Consider the following 18,874-nt stretch of genomic DNA (forward strand, 5'->3'; position numbering starts at 1 on the left):
AGGCTCCATCCTCAACCCGGGCTCCCCTCCCCCCACCGGCACGGAAACGGTGGAACAAGCTGTTCTCACATCCTCTCCTGGCGCCTGTGACACACACCAACTTCCAACACCCCACAACTCACACACGCCAGCCTGTGCTCTCGCCCGAACTGTGCCCTGCGCGTCCCTTCCCCGGCTTGCCCCAGTTTTCTGCTTCCTCTGCCTGTTGCCCCCCCTCTCCCCCCAACCCAAGCAGGCACCCTCTGTCCCCGCCCCCAGCTTCTCCCTCAGCCTCCCACCCCACTTCTGGCTCTCCCCTCACCCAGCCTTTGAATCCTTTCGTGCCTTTGGCGCTCTCCAGATTTTTCTATTGTCTCCCTCAGTTCTTGACGCCCTCTTCCCTGTGAAGTCTCATCTCTGTATCTTTGTCCTGGGACTTTGCCTGTCCTGGATGCTGACTTCATCTGTTTCCCCAAGGGTACCTCCTCTCTCATTCTCCCTTCCCCTCTCCTCTCTGATGGGCCCTGGTTCTCCGCCTTCCCTCACAGAATCTCTTCTGCTTCTCTCTCCAAATCACTGACTGCTTCCTCCTTTCTGTGTCTCTCCCCGTGCATCTGCTATTTTTTATTACTGTTATTTCCTCTCTCCCACTAAATCTCCATCTCGTCTGTTCTCTTCCCCCATAATTCCTGTGGCTCCTTCATCCGCATCTCTCTCCCAGATCTATGTCTTCCTTCTCCTGCTCTTTTTTCTGATTTTCTAAAAATGTGTGACTCTCATAGCTGTCTCTTTCCTGACCGTTCTTGTGTCCTGGTTCTCACTCTTCACCTCACCTCACCCAAGTCTGTCTTTCACCTGATAGCCCTGAATCTTCACTGCCCTTTCCTTTGGCCCTTCCTATCTGTCCTTGGCCCCACGGTGGGGATGGGGAGCTCCAGGGGATGTCTGGTCCTAGGGTGAGGCCCTAGGCGGGTCCCCCTGCTCCCTCCTGTAGCCCCGAGGGGAGGGTGTCTTGTCTCTCCATCCCTTCCCTTCCCCCCGTCATTGCTTCCTGCTGCAGCTGCAGCAGTCGGTTGCCAGGGCAACCACAGCTGGCTGGGTGGGAGCCCCCTCTTCCCCATCCCCCCCTCTTCTCCTGTCTCCTCCCCTCTACCCCATCCTCCCCTCTTCTCCTTTCCAGCGAGGCTGGGAGGAGCTGGGACAAAGCCAGAGAAAGGCGGGGGTGCCGAGGGGAGCTGGGAGGGAGATGGAGGTAGGGGCCCCGCTCCAGCTGTTCACCTCGGTTGCTTCTCCCCTCGCGAGGCCCCATCTCCCCTTCTCGGCGACGCCCCAAAGCAGCCTGGAGAATGAAGCCGACACCGTGGGCAGAGGGGTCAGCCCCACTTTAATACACAGAACAAGTTAATTCACAGCAGAGGCAGGCAATAAAGGAGACTCGTTAACAAGGGGGGGTGGGCACGCCTGGACTTGGGGGAGACTCCCCCAAGCCCACCACTTCCCCCACTTGCAGTCTCGATTTCCCTTTTTTTTTTTTAAACCCGAACAACAAACACACACAACCACAAGAAACAACCACGCCCCCTCGTGACCCGAAAGTGGCCGGCGAGGGTGGCAGGGGTGGGGCGGGCAGAGAAAGGGGGAGAATCTAGTCCGTTGCAAAGTCTGTGCTTCTCATTCCAGCAGACGCTGGGCAGGGGCCCGCCTCGCCCCACCGGCGACGGCCAGCCAAGGCCAGCAGGCACGGAGTGGGCACAGGCGGGCAGGGCTCTCGGGGAGGGAGCAGGAACGGAATTCAAAACCATGGTTCACGTCATCATGCAGTATCCACGGTGGGCACCGAGAGGGGGCGAGGGGTGGACACCACACCCCCCGGCCCGGGGCACAAGGAGGGGATGGTGCCCGTCTTGGGTGGGGAGGTGGGACAGCTGCAACTCCAGGGGCTGGGGGGAGGGGCCGCCAGGCAGGATGCTGGCGTAGACTGGTGCCCAATAGATGCGCTCAGCAGTGCCCCCTCCACCCAGCCAGACCTTATAGGACTCTTTGTTATATATTAATTTCTTTCTTTTTTTTTTAAAGTTTTTGACTTTTTCTTTAGAAAAAGGCTTTGTCCATGCCCCCAGCTGGCATCCACCACCCCTCGTGCCCGCCTAGAGGCGGGGTATGGCTTTGAGGGGAGCAGAAGGCCCTGGTACCCATTTCCCAAGGGGGTGAGGAAGGAGGGAGGAAGGGAGAGGACCCTGCTGGGCCCACCAACCCACAGGGCAAACATTCCACTTGCACAGAGGGGAGGGGGTGGCCCGGCCCCCTCTCTGGCTCCCCCCGCCCCTCCCACTGTGGGGCGTTAAGGATGGGGAGAGAGTGGAGGAGCTCCGAGAGGAGAGGCAGGTAGGCAGGCATCACCCCAGAGGTCCGGGCGAGCCAGAGCCAGGCCTAGGTGAGGGTGATGTAGGCAGACGCCTTCTCTTTCAGGTGCCGAAGACAGAGGTGACAACTCCAGCTCCCTGTGGGGCGGGCAGAGGACAGGGAGTTGGGTCAGGTTTGGGCAGGGCTGCCCCCACCCCCACCCCCATGTCAGACCCTCCTCTTCTCTCACCTTCCGGGGGCTCCGCCATGGGAGGACTCAGGCAGTACATGTGGTAACCCCGATCGCAGTCGTCACAAAACAGCAGCTGGTCCTGGGGGGTGAGACCCGCCCAGCTGGCACCCTGGGGGCACGGGTACCAGAAACCGGGGTGGGGGGCGGGGGCAGGGGCCAGGTCAAAGGGGCTGGGGGAGGTGTCTTCTTGCAAGACACAAAGGGCTCTGAGAAGGTCATCTTTGCAAAACCCTGCTGGGCCACACCAAACGCCCTTGAGGACCATCAGTTTGTGGTTTGTAGTTTGGGTTTTATAGGATTCTGTGGGACACTGAAAACGACACTGAGATGGACTGGAAGCCATGGGTTCAGGTCCCAGCAGAACCATGTCCCTAGCTGGGTGACCTCGGGCAAGTGTATTCCCCTCTCTGAGCACGGTGTCTTCTCTGTGAAGTGGGAACAAGAGCACCTACCTCAGGGCGGTTGGGAGCACTCAGAGAGTGAAGAGTGTTAAGTGCCGGGTTCAGTTAATGGCCACTAACAATAATAATAATACAGGTTAACTGGTGTTCACGAGGAAGGGCGCTCCAGGGAAAGGCTTAGGCCCAGCTGGTGGAGGGGGCGGTGCCAGGCGGGGAGGCTGCACGGGCAGGTCCCGGGGAGGAGCGGACGGGTACTCACGTCGTTCTCCGAGGTGCCGCACAGGCTGCAGGACTTGCACTCGATGCATTGCCAGCGGTAGGTGCGCACGGCTGCCGTCATGTTCACCGTGAACTGTAAACACGAGGGGTGTCCTGGGGGCCGAGGGGCAGGGGTGCGGTTAGGGGCTGTCGCGCCCCTGGTGGCTGCTGACCCTGGGGAAGCCCCTGGGGGCTCAGCCCCCACCCCCTGGCTCACAAGGCCTGACCCCGCCCAGCCCACGGTGCCCCGCGCCCGTTCCGCAGGCAGCGCCCCCCTGGCCACCAGTCTCCTACCCGGCCACCATGGCAACCACACTCTGCTCCCCAGAACACCATGGCAACCGCATTCCATTACCCAGGGTGCTGTGGCAACCACTTTCTACCACCCACAACACCGGGGCAGCCACGTTCTGTGAACCGCTGTGCTGAGGCAGCCACATTCCATTAGCCACAGCAGAGTGGCCAACCCGTTCCCTCAACCGCAGAACGTGGCAACCACAGTCTCCCAGCCACGATGCCATGGCAACCGCCTTCCACAGAGGGGTCCCCACACCCTGGTTCCCTGCAGCCCAAGCCCATTACACACAACGCCACAGCAACCACAACATTACCAACGTGACTATGGAGCGTGTGAACCCTCTGGTTGTCCCACCACCCCAGGCCAACACGACACCCAATCGCCATGACAACCGTATTTCACTACCCTTAATACCATGACAACCACAATTCGTTAGCCACCGTGCTGAGCAACCACAGTCTCTTACCCACAAGTCCACCTTGGGAAACCACATTCTATTAACCACAACTCCACGGCAAGCGCCCTCTGTTGTCCACAGCATCCAGGCAGTGGCAATCCGTTACTCGCTATCACAGCCCACTACCCCCTGGTGTTCTGGCAGCCATCTTTCACTGTTCCCCATGCCAGACAGGCACCTGCCGGTGCCCACAATGTCATGACAACCGCGTTCCATTGTTCCCAGAGCCTCCCTGACCCCACTGAGCTCCCCACAGTCCTCAGCAGTTGAGTCAGCTCTGTGCATCCACCAGGATGCTCTGCGTCCCCCCAATTCTCTCTCCTCTGCTTCCTGCCCTCCAGATCTGGAGTCTCTCCACCCCAGCCCCCAGAAGCCTCAGGTGGGGGGCATCACCTGATCGCCCACAGTCAGCACAGGAGATGAGGTCCTCAGGACACCCCGTCTTCTTGGAGCCCCCCAGGCAGAAGTCGCAGTAGCCGTTGGGGATGACAGTGCCGTCAGGCGCCTTCTTGGCTGAAAGACAGCAGGCAGGGGTTGGCGGGGGCAGGAAGGGACCCTCAGTCCAAGGCTGCTACAGAAGTAGGGGCAGAGGGAGGCGTCCCTACCTGTGTGTTTCCTCTGTGACTCAGGGACCCAGGCCAATTCTTTGTAAAACTCTGGGGGTAGGGGGACAGAGAGAGGGGCTCTCACCACAGGCAAGGCTCCACCCTGCCCACGGCCTCGGCCCCAGGGGTGGACCCCTTGTCCAGGCATGGAGGAGGTGAGGAGAGGGAGCCGCTACCCTAAGCTGCATCCAGCAGCAAAAGAGAGTTGCAGGGAGCCCAGGTAATTCTCATCAGGACCTTGCAACTCTCTGAAAACGACTGACAGGTCCTCTTTATTAGGTAAAAACTTAGCAGGTACAAGCCCCCTGCTTCCCCTGCCCGTACGCACTTCTGCCAGACAGCCACCCCCAACGAAGCCCCAACTAAATAAAAATTAGGTAGAGGCCACTGGCCACAATCTGGTATGGAAACAGACACTCAGAAGGAAAATTCTGAACACAGGTGCCTGGGTGTGTAGTAGGGGTGGGATGAAGAGACTGCTGTCTCCCACCGAGGAATGGGTGGGAGGATGGTTCCTCCACTGGCAGAGCCTCTCCCCAAGCCTTCCCCCATCCCTCAGCTGTCAAGGTTGGCACTGGATTGGCATGGGCGGATGCCAAGGGTTCCCAGGCCACGGCCCCTGCCCCTTGGCCGAAGCTCAGCAGAGAAGGGAGGAAGGGAGGCAGGGAGGGAGGGAGTCATCTATCACCCCCCTCCCCAAGCTCTAATTGAAACAATAAATCAGACCCAGAAATATTACGCCCGGCCGGGAGCGAGGGAGAGATGGTTGGTTGCCATGGCAACCCCAGAGCCAGCATCCCCATGGTTGGTGGGGGGAGGGGACCGCTGAGCTGGAGATTTTCCAGAAATGTCTAATGTGCCCCCTCCCTCCCAGGCTCCTTAGCCCCCACTCCCAGGGCCCCTCACCACCCCACGCCCTGCCCGCCTGCTCACGTTTATGGTTGTTTTTCCGGTGGAAGGGCAGGGCGTGGCGTTCGGCGTTCTCCTCCCCCTCCTCCTCAGCCAGGTGGGTGTGGGTGTAGTGGTAGCTGAGCCCTGGCCGATTCTTATACCGTTTCCCACAGACTGGAGAGTGAGCAGGGAGGGCCGGTCAGCCCTCCAGCCCCTGCCGCCTCCACCCTGGCCTCCAGGATCACACCTCCCCCCTCTGCCAGGGTCCAGAACGGGAGGGAAGGGGGCCAGTGGGGGGCAAGGTCTCTGGGTCCCACTCTCTCTCTCTCTCTTCCCCCCTCTTCAGAAGGACTCACTATCACAGACATACGGCTTGTCTCGGTCCTCCAGGGAAGCGGTGTCCTGGCGTTTCCGGAGCCCCCCGATGCCGTATGCCTAAGGGGAAAGTCAGGAGTGAGGGGCCAAGAAAGGGAAGGAACTAAAAGAATTTTCACCATTTGGACTTGAAAGTCCAATCACAGCTCTGCCACTTCCTAGCTGTGAGTCTAGAGTAACTCTCTTGACCTCTCAGAGGTTCCATTTTCTCATCTGTGCCACGTGTAGGAAGATAGCTCTAACCCCCTGTACAATCTCTGTTTTGCAAATGGCTTAATATGCCCAAGTCTCAATTTCCTCATCTATAAAATGGGTATAAAAATCCCCTACCCCTTCAAGCTGCTCTGAGAGTTAAATAAGCTAAAATTGGGGCAGGGTCTGAACACTGCACAAGCAATCAATGGAACCTGCCTTGAGGGGAAGGGTGATGGGGGGAGGTTTGGGAGTAATACCTTTCCTTTGGCCCTGTTCTTCCTCCTGGGCATGTCATCCTCTGGGTCTTCCACTTCAAGATCATGCGGAAACTCCAACAGTTGCTGTTTCTGGGCACCAGGAGAAGGGAGACTGGGGTCAAGAAATAGGGTATTGTTCTACTTTGGGAGGTAGTTCTGGACACAGCAAAGATCAGGGGTGGCAGGGCAAGTTAGGAGGTCTTCCCAAAAAGAGATGAAGTGTGGAAGGATGGAGACAGGATGCTCAAAGGTCCTAGGGAATCAGGGGAGATTTCAGAGCAGGAGCAAGATGGGCCAGGACACAAGCCGGTTGAGAGGGCAGCCACAGCCCCTGGATGGGTGGGGGGCTGGGCAGTCCTACCTGACAGTCCATAATGGTCTCCTCCTCCTTCAGCTCTATCTTCTTCTCCCCTGTCTCGGCACACAGGAGAGCCTCAAGGACTGGCCCCTCGGGGAGGCCACCCTCCTTCTTCAGTGGCGCTTCACAGTCTGGGGACAAGACCACGGTAGGTAGGAGGGGGGTCAGGTGAAGAACTTGTCCCTGGAGGACTCCTCAGACTGCCCAGGTTGGGGAATCATGCTCTTTTCTGGAGGAAAGAGGCTTTCCCACACTCAACCAGCAACAGACTCAAATACTCAACCATCCATACCACCCTCATCACTTCCACACATCCTAAGGATGCCCAGACCCTGGAGAAGACACAGTCAGACCATCAGAGACCATTGGACATACTCAGGAGAAACATGGCCAGACCCTCCTATATAACTACATAATACAAGTAGGAGACCCCACCCAGACCCCCACAACTGGAGAGAAGAGACATTCAAACAGGACACACATGGACATACACAAGGGAGATACAGACAGATCATCTGAGACAGCCAGAAACACAAGGGAAGAGGTACACCCAGACACTCAGATACACCCAGACTCACGGAGGAGACATATCCAGACCCTTGGGCACACTCAGAGACACTCCAAAAGAGAACATTAGACCATCAGATAAACCCAGACCACATGGGGAAAACACAACCAAACCCTACCAAACACCTGAACATACTTAGGGGAGAGACACCAGAGAATCACTCAGATGGATACTCATACACACAGGTGATACAGACACTCCCTCTGGGACAATCAGACACACCCAGGAAGACAGAGCCAGATGGACACGCCAGTACACCTGCCTGGACCCACACAGATCCTTGGTTATACCTGAGCAAGGGAAGAGAAACAGCCAGTGACTCTATCAGTGCTGGACACATCTGAGAAGTGATAAAGCCAGACACTCATGGCGCAGCAGACACGGGCAGAAACACACCTGACACTCCAAACAGACACTCAGGGACGAGACTCTCCCAGACATTCCAGAGCATCTGGTACTCAAAGGGAGAGAGACACTCAGGAACAGATAGACCAGACACACTTAAGAGGAAATAAGCCTGGAAACACCTGAAAAGAGACACAGACTCCAAGACACGCTGTACTACAAGTGGAAAAAGTTACAACCAGACACTCTGACACACCCAGACACACACTCAGACATCCACAGGAAAGAACAGGCAGATACTCTGATACATCCCAACTCACAAGGGAAGAGATATACAAGGATGGGATACACCTGGACACACAAAACAGATACGACACTCTGTCCAGGAATACACCTGGGTCCAAGTAGAAGACGCAGTTCAAAATACTCAGGGAAAACTGGAGAGTGTCTGTACTACCCCCAGACACACACCAGCAGACACAGCCCATCACTCAGACGTGGGCCAGGAGGGAAATAAAGGCAGATGCTCAGACGCACAAGGGCATCAACACACTGATCAGCCAGTGGTGTGGGCACCCACAGGGGCCACCCCAGGCACAGGACGGAGCCCCACCTACCGATCTTGTACTCGCAGGGCCGGAGTCTGGGGTCTTCCAGGATGTTGAGCCTCCGTTTCTTTCTCCAACAGCGGGCCGGGTACGTATAGATCTGTCCGGGGGCCAAACCTGGAGTAAGAAGGGCGGTAAGAACGCGACTGGGAAGCCGCCGCCCCGCCCCACCCCCGCCCTCCCGGCCGGTACCCGGGCCGCGGTGGGTCTTCTCCATCCAGATGTAGCAGTTGTTCTGGGCCACGCCGGTCTGCGAGTCGAGGAAGGGCAGGCGCAGGCTGCGCTCGGCGCACAGGCGCGCGTTGTAGCTGCGGCAGTGCTCGATGGCCTCGCGGTAGAAGTCCTCGCCTAGGCTGCGAGGGGCGGGTAAGCGGGCGGGCGGCTGTCAGCAAGGGCAGGAGCACCCGGTCGCCCAGCACCCCTCCCCCAGCCCACCCGTCGGGAATGGGTGGGCCGACTCCTCCAACCTCACCTCTGCCCTCCGGTCGGGACCCAGGAGCCCCCAACCCGGGACTCAAGCGGGCCTCGAGCCAAGGAGTGGATACAATATAGGAACAGATAAAGATACACCAGGACACATCCATTCAGGCACATATCCAAATCCACAACACAAATGGATCACACATAGTCGCACAGGATTCACACACAAAGAGAGACATATCCCAAGACTCACAAAGGGAGAAACAGACACATCTCACATATGGGCACACACAAATATCTTCTGAAAAATACAGATCTCTCAAGTTCCATAGTGTAGAAACAGACAGATCACACACGTGTCCATGCACAAATATACATCACATATCCAAAGACACACAACATAAACAATCACCCACACAAAGACACACAACATGTAAACAGATTACACACCAGTCACTCACACTCACTCATGCATCCAAAGATACAGGTACACAATGTTAAGAGAAAAAATGTTAAAACAAACTACCCGTTTAAGCACTTACACACATATCCAAATACACAACACAAATCACACACAATTCAGATACACTATACAAAGAAATCACACAGATTCACACAGGATACACACACACAGTCACAAAGATACACAATAATATAGAAACCAACATCTAAAATACCACATATTCAAATACACAAAGATACACATATACTCAATGTAGAAACAAATCCACCCATATTCACACAAAAATTTGCACATAAATACAGGAATACCTACATATCCAAAGACACAGAACACAAATGAGGCACAGTTTCAAAGGACATGCACACACACTCAAAGACTCAAATATCCAAAGATACCTAGAGTAGAATAAAAGAAACCAAATACACATCCACACACATATCCAAAAAAAATAAAAAACACCAGAATCCGAACAAGTGACACACACTCCATATCCCAAGACAAAGGTACTGTGAGCTTCACTCAAGTTTACCAAGGTCCCCGCGCCCCTAGTCCATTTCACCTTCTCCCCAACCCCGGGGGTCTCAGGGCGGGACATGACCCCCTTTTCCCGAAGAGGACTCGGAGTTCCGCACACTCTCCTCTCCTCCAAAAGCAGCGCGTCGGACACGGTTCTTGCCAGAGACCCACAGTCACACACACTCGCAACCCCGCGCAGCCCGGCCCACGGTGACAGCCCCCCAGACACCCCATCGGCCCCACCCCCAGCCGCCACACACACACACGCCCGCGCGATCCGCCCGCGCTCCCTCCCCCGCCTCCCGCCGGCCCGCAGCACCTCAGGGGGCTGGGGATGACCGTGGCCATCTTGCTCCCCGGGTCCTGCCCCCAGCAGGTCCCCGCCGGGCCGGTCCTCCCAGCGCTCGGGCGGGCGCTGAGGCCGCCCATCCATTCATTCCCGGGGGGCGGGAGCACCGGGGCCACAGCCAATCAAGGCGGCGGGGCGGGCCCGCCCGGGCCATGCTGGGAGTGGTAGTTCCCCGCCTGCGGCAGGCGGGACCCCAGCGGGAAGCCGGTCAGAGATGGGGCTCCAGGCACGCATAGCCACTCGCGCACGCTCACGCATGCACACCTCGGAGTCTCGCACATGGGTCTACACTCACGCATGCACACCTGGGCTCGCACACACCCACACACGGCGACTTACACACACATTCACACATATACTCACAGCCTCCCACGCAGACTCACGCACACTCCCTCTCCCACACCTTCGCATAGACTCGCATACATTTGCACTCACACAAACACTTGAGTTCCAGGAGACTTAGAGACAACGTACAGATGCCCACGCAAACGTCCCGCCAACGCATGGCTCCCTGCCGCCGCCTCTCCCCCGAGTCCCTCCCAGCTCCAGAGCACCCTCTCGGTCCCCGGCCTCTGGTCACCGTCAGGGCTGTCTCTCTCACAGGGACCACGCCCGACTCAGCCCCTTCCCCGGCCTGACAGCAGCCGTGCCAGTTAGGTGTGTGCTGTAGCCACACTTCATGGGTTCAAATCCTGACTCTACCACTTGGTGGCCATGTAACCCTGGGCAAATAACAATCTTTCTGGGAATCAGTTTCCTCATCTGTAAAATAAGGATGATACCTCATTGGATTATTGTGAGCATTAAATGAGTAAGTATTGGGGTGTGCATGTGTTAAGTCGCTTCAGTCGTATCTGACTCTTTATGACCCCGTGGACTGTAGCCCTCCAGGCTCCTCTGTCTGTGGGATTCTCCAGGCAAGAATACTGGAGTGGGTTGCCATACCCTCCTCTAGGGGATCTTCCCAATCCAGGGACTGAACTCTTTATGTCTCCTGCATTGGCAGGAGGGTTCTTTACCACTAGCACCACCTGGGAAGCCCTTAAATATTGGTAAATTGCTTCAAAAGGCATCTGACGGGGATTTCACTGTTGGTCCAGTAGTCGGAGAAGGCAATGGCACCCCACTCCAGTACTCTTGCCTGGAAAATCCCATGGACGGAGGAGCCTGGCGGGCTGCAGTCCATGGGGTCGCTGAGAGTCGGGCACGACTGAGCGACTTCACTTTCCGTTTTCATTTTCATTCATTGGAGAAGGAAATGCAACCCACTCCTGTATTCTTGCCTGGAGAATCCCAGGGACAGGGGAGCCTGGTAGGCTGCTGTCTATAGGGTCGCACACAGTCGGACACGACTGAAGCGACTTAGCAGCAGCAGCAGCAGCCAGTAGTTGAGACTCCGCACTCCCACTGCAGAGGGCACAGGTTGGTTGGGGAACAAAGATCCCTTATGCCATGCAGTTTAGCAAACAAACAAACAAAACAAAAGGTACCTGGCAGGTAGTAGGTGTTCAATAAATTCATTCATTCCACGAAGAGGACCTGATGTGTACTAAGATGTAAAATGGTGATAGCTAACCATTATTAGAAAGAATAACGCTTGACATATGTGTGTGAGTCACTCAGTCGTGTCCGACTGTTTGCGACCCATGAACTGTAACCCACTAGGCTTCTCTGTCCATGGGATTCTCCAGGCAAGAATACTGGAGTGGGTTGCCATTTCTTCCTCCAGGGGATCTTCCCCACCCAGGGATCAAACCTGAGTCTCCTGGATTGCAGGCAGATTCTTTACCCTCTGAGCAGATTTACTTTACCAGGGAAGCTTGGCATATAATAGATGCTTACAAAATATTTGTTAAGAATAAATATACTGAGTAGCCACCAAGTGCAGGCACAGTTCTTTAACAGAGATTCACCCACCTGATCCTCATAATGACCCACCAGGGTGATATTACCATTACCCCCATTTTCCCGGAGGAAGTAGAGTCGCATGCCGTCAGCCCCTGGTGTTTGCTTGAAGGTGAGACTAAGATAAGTATTCACTCGCCCAGATGTCTGTATCACGTGGGTCACCCCCTTCTTACTGCCACTCCACCCTAAGGGATGCCCAGAGAGGAAGCTGACCTTTGGAGTCACAGCACTTGCCAAATCCCACTCACCCACACCAAACCCACACCCCCAATCCAAAGTTCCTGTTCAGGTTTGAGCCCTTGCATGGATAAAAAGGCCCACAAATGTCCTTGTCTACCAGGGAGCTCTCCGGCAGACGGAAGGGGCCTCAAAGCCCTCACCTCTTTTGTCTCTTGATGCCCCCCCCACCTCCCTGATGAGAGAGGCCCCTCCAGGTCTTCCACACCCATGGTCACTTCTAAACACACACACACACACACACACACACACACACACACACACACACACACACACTCTTCCCTGGTGGTCCAGTGGTTTAGACTCCACACTCCCCAGTGCAGGGGTCGTGAGTTCAATCCCTGGTCAGGAAACTAAGATCCTCCAGGCAGCAAGGCATGACCCCAAAACAAAAAACAAAATACACACACACACACATACACCTCTAGTCTTAGACCCCTTCCACAGGCTCTCCCCCATCTCTCTCAGGTAAGGCCTTGATCTCCCTCTCCTCAAACCCCCAAAGCAGGGAGTGGGTCTCTGCTTCACATCTGGCCTAGAGCAGATGGCAAGGGGGTGAGGCACCTCACTCTGCGTCACAGATCACACAGTGCCACAGGGACACTGGCACCTCACAGTCACTCTGGCCTCCAGGTCCCCTACAGTGGCTACCCCAATCTCATCCTCAGTGAGCCCTGTCCCCCCCCCAACCCACCAGCTCAGCTCCAAGAGCCCTTGCCACCTTCCTCTGTCACCTCCCACCAGCCTCCAATACATCCTTACACTTGCTCCCCCACACCTCTAGCCTCAGGCACCTGGCTCACCCCAGAACCTTGGCATCAGTTTTGCTCAGCTTGGAGCCTGAGTACAGAACACTCCATCAGCTCCCTGGAGGCCCTTGTCCACCAGTGCAATTTGACCCACAGCTGACACCTAGAGAAGGGTCTCTCTCCCCTTCCTTACCCCTAGTCACCCTCTCAGACCCCTCAGCCGCAGTCAAGCTCCCATGTCCAAACAGTCCTGTCCCCATCCCTCCATGCCCTGTGTGGAAACTGGACCACAAGTGAAATCAACATTGATACTAAACAGTAAAGAATCTGCCTCCAATGCAAGAGACCCGGGTTTGATCCCTGGGTCGAGAGGATCCCCTGGAGAAGGAAATGACAACCCACTCCAGTATCTTTGCCAGAAGAATTCCACGGACAGAGGAGCCTTACGGGCTCCAGTCCATGGGGTCGCAAAGAGTCAAGGCACAACTGACACTCTCACTACATTTAGTCAGAGTCAGGCTCAGTACCAAGTGCTTTACAAACATCATAGCAGCAACCATGAGATAATAAGAACTGTAATGATGCCCCGGTTCACAGATGGTAACGCTGAGGCTCAAGGTGGGGAGGTGGTTAGTGCTCAAGATAGGGTTCCAATACAGGCAGTCAGAACCCTTCAGAGGCCATTCCTAAGGGGACTGGATTCTCTCAGGAGCCAGCCCCTTCCCTCCCCTCACCTCCTGTAGATCCCTCAGAAGGTGAGTGCAGAGAGGGCTACTGGCACTCCCACCCCCAAGCTTACTCAGGTCTTCAGGCCCCCCGCAAAGGCTGCCCCACACCTACTCCAAGAGGTCAAAGTGAGGAGGTCTGGATACCTATAGATCCACCAACCTGCACACGAGCCCAGTGCCAGCCAGTTTGAGGGTGTCCCTGATAGGGGTAACACGTCTGTGTTGAAGAATTAGAGCGAGAGGGAGGCAGAAGTGTCACCGTTACACACTGTCTCACGCCTACCCCAACCCCACACACGCCCTCCAAGCCGGCTTGGCTCTCCGCAAAGCCACACGTGTAGGCGCGAGCTTGTAAGGCCCGGCCCCCTCCATGGCCCAACTTCCCCCACCATCAGAAACCCGAAGCTACTGGGGGCCTTAGGTCCGGCCACCCTAGGCACAGCCTTTCCGGAGGGCGGGGGCGGGGGGCGCCCCGAGCCCCTCCCCCACCCCAACCCCCAGCACCCGTAGCTCAAGGTCAAGGTGGCGGAGGCAAGGGCCTGGGGGGAGACTGGGGGAGGTCGCCCCGGCCCCTTTGTGCGGCGCCGCGGGCGTTCGCCCTCCGCCTCCTCCCCGCCAGGCCGGGGAGCGGGGGAGGGGAGGGCCGCGCGCGCCAGCCGGGGAGGGAGAGCCGGAGCGGCCGCGCGCCTGTCACTCCCAGCCCGCTGTCACCGTTGGGGAAGGGGGCGGGGAGCACTGGGACCCAGGAGTTCGGGATCCCGAGGAAGGAGCGAGAGAGACGGAAAGAGAGGGAAGAAGTGGAGAGAGCGAGGGCTGGCCAGGAGAGGAGAGGGCTGGGAGAGAGCGTAGGTTTGAACCCAGGCGTCCAGGATGCCAGCCGCAGGGTCCGGGAGGAAGCGAAGCTCGGAGGAGGCACGCGGACAGGGAGAAACGGAGGGAATCCCCGGAGACTGAGGGCGCTCTCAGCACCCTCTCCCGAGGCATCCGGTCCCCAAGGAGATAGGAGATGCTCTCATTACATGTGTACGGGCAGGGAGAGGCAGAGAGCCCACAGTCTAAACTGACCGGAGCGTCGGGGCTTTAGGTCCTGAAGACCCGGGAAGGAAAAAAAAGCGGGGGGAGACAGCAGGGATCGAATCGGGGGACCCCCGACGTCTCAGCTCCCACCCTGCGGGCGCGCAGACCGAGGTTCTGGGAGAAAGAGAGGGGAAAGAGAGAAAGATGCTTTTGAGGAGGTAGAGACCTGGGAGACTAGGGTCCGGACTTAGGCATTCGTACTCCCAGCCCCAGGCAGGGGCAGACCCGGCGCCCCCAGAGACTCGGAGGAGGAGAAGGAAGCCCCTACCCCCACTCTGGGTGGGGAAACGGCCTCCGCCACCCCCAGCCCGCGCCACATTCCTTCACTGACAGCGACAAAGAAGAGGCGCCCCCGCGACCCTGGAGGGGCTCCTGCCCCCAGCCCCAGGGGGGAGACAGGGGGTGGCGGCACGCCCCGGGGGGACAGGGGGACAAGCTGGGGGGCCCATTCAACTACCATCCGCCCACTGCGTCCCCCTCCCCAGCGAGGGCGGGGGCAGGGTTCGGGTTGGGGGCGGATGGAGGGACGTGGACGGCGGGGACACTCACGACTTGAGCGGGTTCTGAATGGCGGTGGCCATGGCCCGCTCGGCTGGGCCGCCTCCGGCCCGGGGCGCCGCTGCCGCTGCGCGCGGGCCCAGCCCGGCCTGCGCCGCCCGCTCTGCCGCCCAGCGCGCTACGATTTCATTCATTCTTGGGGCTGCAGCGCGAGCGGAGCGGGGCGGGCCGGGGGCGGGGCTCGGCCAATCCCCGCACCTCCCGGCGCACGACGGGACGTGGAGTCTAGGGGCGCTCGGCGGCGCCCGAGGGCGCCCCTGTCCGGACTACACGTCCCAGGGGGCGCCGGGAAAACCGTGTGCCCATTGGCTACTGAGGATACAGGGCGGGACTGGACTCGCCCCAGAGCATCCTTTCCCTTCCCTGGAGTGCTCCCTTCCCAGCTCCGGCTCTCCATCCTTTAAGAACCACGGGCGCGCGGGAATGGGTGGCCGCTGATTTCTGGATCTCCCCCTGGGTGTGTGGGTGACCCCAGAGTCTGTCGTGTATTCTTGTCTTTGCCTGCTTCTCTGGGTGTCTCTTCTTTTGTAAACCAGTCTGTAAACAAGCACAGGGGTTAATCAATGCCTTTGTTCATTTATTAAGTGACAGGCACTCTTCTAGGCACTGGGGAAACAACATGAACAACAGACAGAATTGCTGCCCTCAAGGAGCTGAGCTGTGAGTGGAGAAAAACAGATGATAAACAAGCAAACAAGCTGTTAATTTTAGAGAGTGGTAAGTGCTATAAAGAAAGTGGCTTCTCTGAGGAGGTGACATTTGAGCTGAGACCTGAGAAGCTGTCACCATGCAATACACAGAAGCAGGAAAAGCTTGACAAGTTCAAAGATTATTGTGGAAAGCTAGTGTAAAAGAGTCGAGTGAGTGAGGAGGGAGACAAGGTTAGCCAGAGAGCAAGGAATCAGATTATGCAGAGCCTTGTAGGCCATTATAAAGAAAATGGATTTTTGTTCCAAGTGCAATCAATCATCCTTGACTCTTCTTTTTTCACACACACCTCAAGTCCATCATCAAATCCTGTTATCTCTACATTCACAAATAGATCCAGAATCTACTCACCCTTCTCCCTTCACAGCCTCCGTCCTAGGACTCCTTCCTCCCATCATCTTCCCCCTGGACAGTCCCTGACTATTCTCTCCAGGGTAGCCAGAGTGAACTGCCTAAAACAGCTGGCATCACCACACTGTCTGGCTCAAAACTTCCAATGACTTCTTTCACACTTGGAATGAAGTTCTAAGTCCTCACTGTGCTCTCAGGGCCCTACTTAAGCAGATCCCCAACCTCCATCTCATTTCCTCTGTTTATTTAGGCTGCGCTGGGTCTTAGTTGCAGCTGCCAGGATCTTCGTTGTGTGGCATGCAAACTCTTAGTTGCAGTGTGCGTGCTGGATCTACTCCCCAGCCAGGATGGAGCCTGGCCCCCTTACATTAGGAGCACAGAGTCTTACTCTCTGGACCACCAGGGAAATCTCCCCACTACATTTCTGATCTCATCTCCCTTCTTTTCCTTGACTAGCTTTGCTGACTCATTAGAAAAGACCCTGATGCTGGGAAAGATCGAAGGCGAGAGGAGAAGGGGACGACATGGTTGGATGGTTGGATGGCATCACCTACTCGATGGACATGAGTTTGAGTAAGCTCCAGGAGTTGGTGATGGATGGGGAAGCCTGGTGTTCTGCAGTCCATGGGCTTACAAAGAGTTGGACATGACTGAGCAACTGAACTAACTTTGCTCCAGTTGCACTGGCCTCCTCCTTATTCCTGGAACACTCCGGCCCCACTTCAGCCACAGAACCTTTGCATCTGCTGTTCTCACTGCCTAGAATGCTCCTCCCCCAGGCATCTTCATGGTTCCAACGCTGACTTTATTCAGGTTTCTAAATTAATGTCACTCCCTCAGAGACAACCTCAGCTAAAACAGCATCCCTGAGAAATTCTATGTCCTCTTGAAAGCTTTTTTTTCCCCCCTGGGACTTCCCTGGTGGTCCAGTGGCTAAAATTCCACTCTCCCAGTGTAGGGAGTCTGGGTTCAATCCCTGGTCAGGGAACTAGATCCTGTATGCCAGTCTTTGCCATATGGAAAAGACCTTGGTGCTGGGAAAGACTGAGGGCAGGAGAAGAAGGGGACGATGGAGGATGAGACGTTTGGATGGCATTACCGACTCGATGGGATGAGTTTCAGCAAACCCCGGGAGATGGCGAAGGACAGGGAAGCCTGGCAGGCTGCAGTCCATGGGGTCACAAAGAGTCGGACATGACTTAGTGACTGAACAACAAAATGCTGATCCTGTGTTGCCGCAACTAAGATCTGGTGTAGCCACATAGATTCATATATTTTAAAAAAAAAAAAAAAAAGCTTTCTTTTTCTCCCAGCACTTACAGTACTCCATCCTCATACTATAGACCTATTTACTTACTTGATTTATTGCCAACTCCACTCCTTTGAATACCAGCTCTATGAGGCAGAGGTTGTTATTTAATCCGCTGCTCTCTCCCCAGTACCTAAAACAGGGCCTGAAAAATAGCAGGTGCTCAACAATTATTTGTTGAATAAATAAATGAATCAATTAGTCATTATGCTCCATGTCTCTCCCCACTGTCTGGCTCTGTGGAGCACAACCAGCAAGGAGAGAGAGACTCATGTGGGCCCCAGGCTGTGCCCTCCCACACACATAGACACTTAGACAATCTGAAGGGACCAGGGTGGTGGCCAGGGTAGCAGTGGGGGGCGTTGTTGAATTAAGACAACCTTCCCAGCAGAGGGTCTGGAGCTAAAGCTTCAAGGCAAAAAGAAAGGGGAAGTTCATTTCTACAGAATCATGCCCTGTGTGGGCATGCAGTGATGTGTTTGCACTACTTATTTATGTACTGGCTGCGCTGAATCTTCCTTGCTGTGCACGGGTTTGTCTTTCGTTGTGGCGAGTGAGGGCTACTGTCTGGTTTCGGAACATGGGCTCTAGAGCACAGGCTTGCTAGTTGTGGCATACGGGGTTCATTGCTCCATGGCTTGTGGGATCTTCCCGGACTGGGGATCGAACCCGTGTCCCCTGCCTTGGCAGGCAGATTCTCAACCACTGGACCACCAGGGAAGGCCCAGCAATGAAATGTCTGATGACTCTGCCCTAGGCTTTGCCTTAAGTTTGCAGTCCTGTCGGGTAACAGACCCCTCACTATACAATGACAGCCAAGGATGGGGGAAGCCCAGGCAGAGGGGTCAGGAGATACACGGGCTAGGGGAGCCCAGAGGAGGTTCCTGACCAGTCTGGGGGTCAGGGAGGGCTTCTTGGAGGAGGTTTCAGGGAAATCTTTTAAATCTTGACCCTCTGATCTCTCCAGACACAAGGCAAGTTCCTGTCCTGACCTCTTGTGTCCGTGATGCCTGATCTTCCTGTCACTCGAATCTTGGTAACAAGCAATTTAATCACTTCTTTAAGCACTTCTTCCAACCTAGAACCCAAAGATTTGACCACCAGAGGGCACTGTGGCTCCAGTTTTTGTCTGGGCAGTCTGTTCAGGACTCCTCAGATCCAGGAGGGACATTGTGGGGGGCAGTGGGACCAACCAGTGGACACATTGGTCCCCCCACTCTGAGCCTCAGACACTGCCCAGGACTTGGTTATCAAGGTCAGAGCCCCTCCCTACAAAAACTCCTGTGGAATCAATGTGTGTGTGCGTGATA

The 18,874-nt window shown here is 56.2% G+C and overlaps 1 protein-coding gene across 1 annotated transcript; it reads right to left on the minus strand.

Moving 5' to 3' along the window:
* Window positions 1–2,409: 2,409 nt before the first annotated feature.
* DPF1 (double PHD fingers 1) lies at window positions 2,410–15,330 on the minus strand. Its single transcript, XM_052656039.1, has 12 exons — window positions 15,188–15,330; window positions 8,384–8,544; window positions 8,201–8,308; window positions 6,674–6,801; window positions 6,313–6,402; window positions 5,842–5,920; window positions 5,528–5,659; window positions 4,595–4,645; window positions 4,383–4,502; window positions 3,236–3,348; window positions 2,573–2,684; window positions 2,410–2,480 (listed from the first exon to the last, which is right to left on the minus strand). The coding sequence occupies exons 1-12, from the start codon at window positions 15,328–15,330 to the stop codon at window positions 2,410–2,412; spliced, it is 1,308 nt and encodes a 435-aa protein (XP_052511999.1).
* Window positions 15,331–18,874: the final 3,544 nt, after the last annotated feature.

This window comes from Budorcas taxicolor, chromosome 18, assembly GCF_023091745.1.
Source record: "Budorcas taxicolor isolate Tak-1 chromosome 18, Takin1.1, whole genome shotgun sequence".
NCBI classification, from domain to species: Eukaryota; Metazoa; Chordata; class Mammalia; order Artiodactyla; family Bovidae; genus Budorcas; species Budorcas taxicolor.

Excerpts from the sequence above, each read along its gene's own strand:
- DPF1 (XM_052656039.1), bottom strand. The coding sequence starts at position 15,330 with ATGAATGAAATCGTAGCGCGCTGGGCGGCAGAGCGGGCGGCGCAGGCC. Across the intron at positions 6,403-6,673 it reads AGACCATTATGGACTGTCAG|AAACAGCAACTGTTGGAGTT; the intron begins GTAGGACTGCCC and ends CCTGGTGCCCAG. Across the intron at positions 3,349-4,382 it reads TGCTGACTGTGGGCGATCAG|GACACCCCTCGTGTTTACAG; the intron begins GTGATGCCCCCC and ends CTCGGCCCCCAG.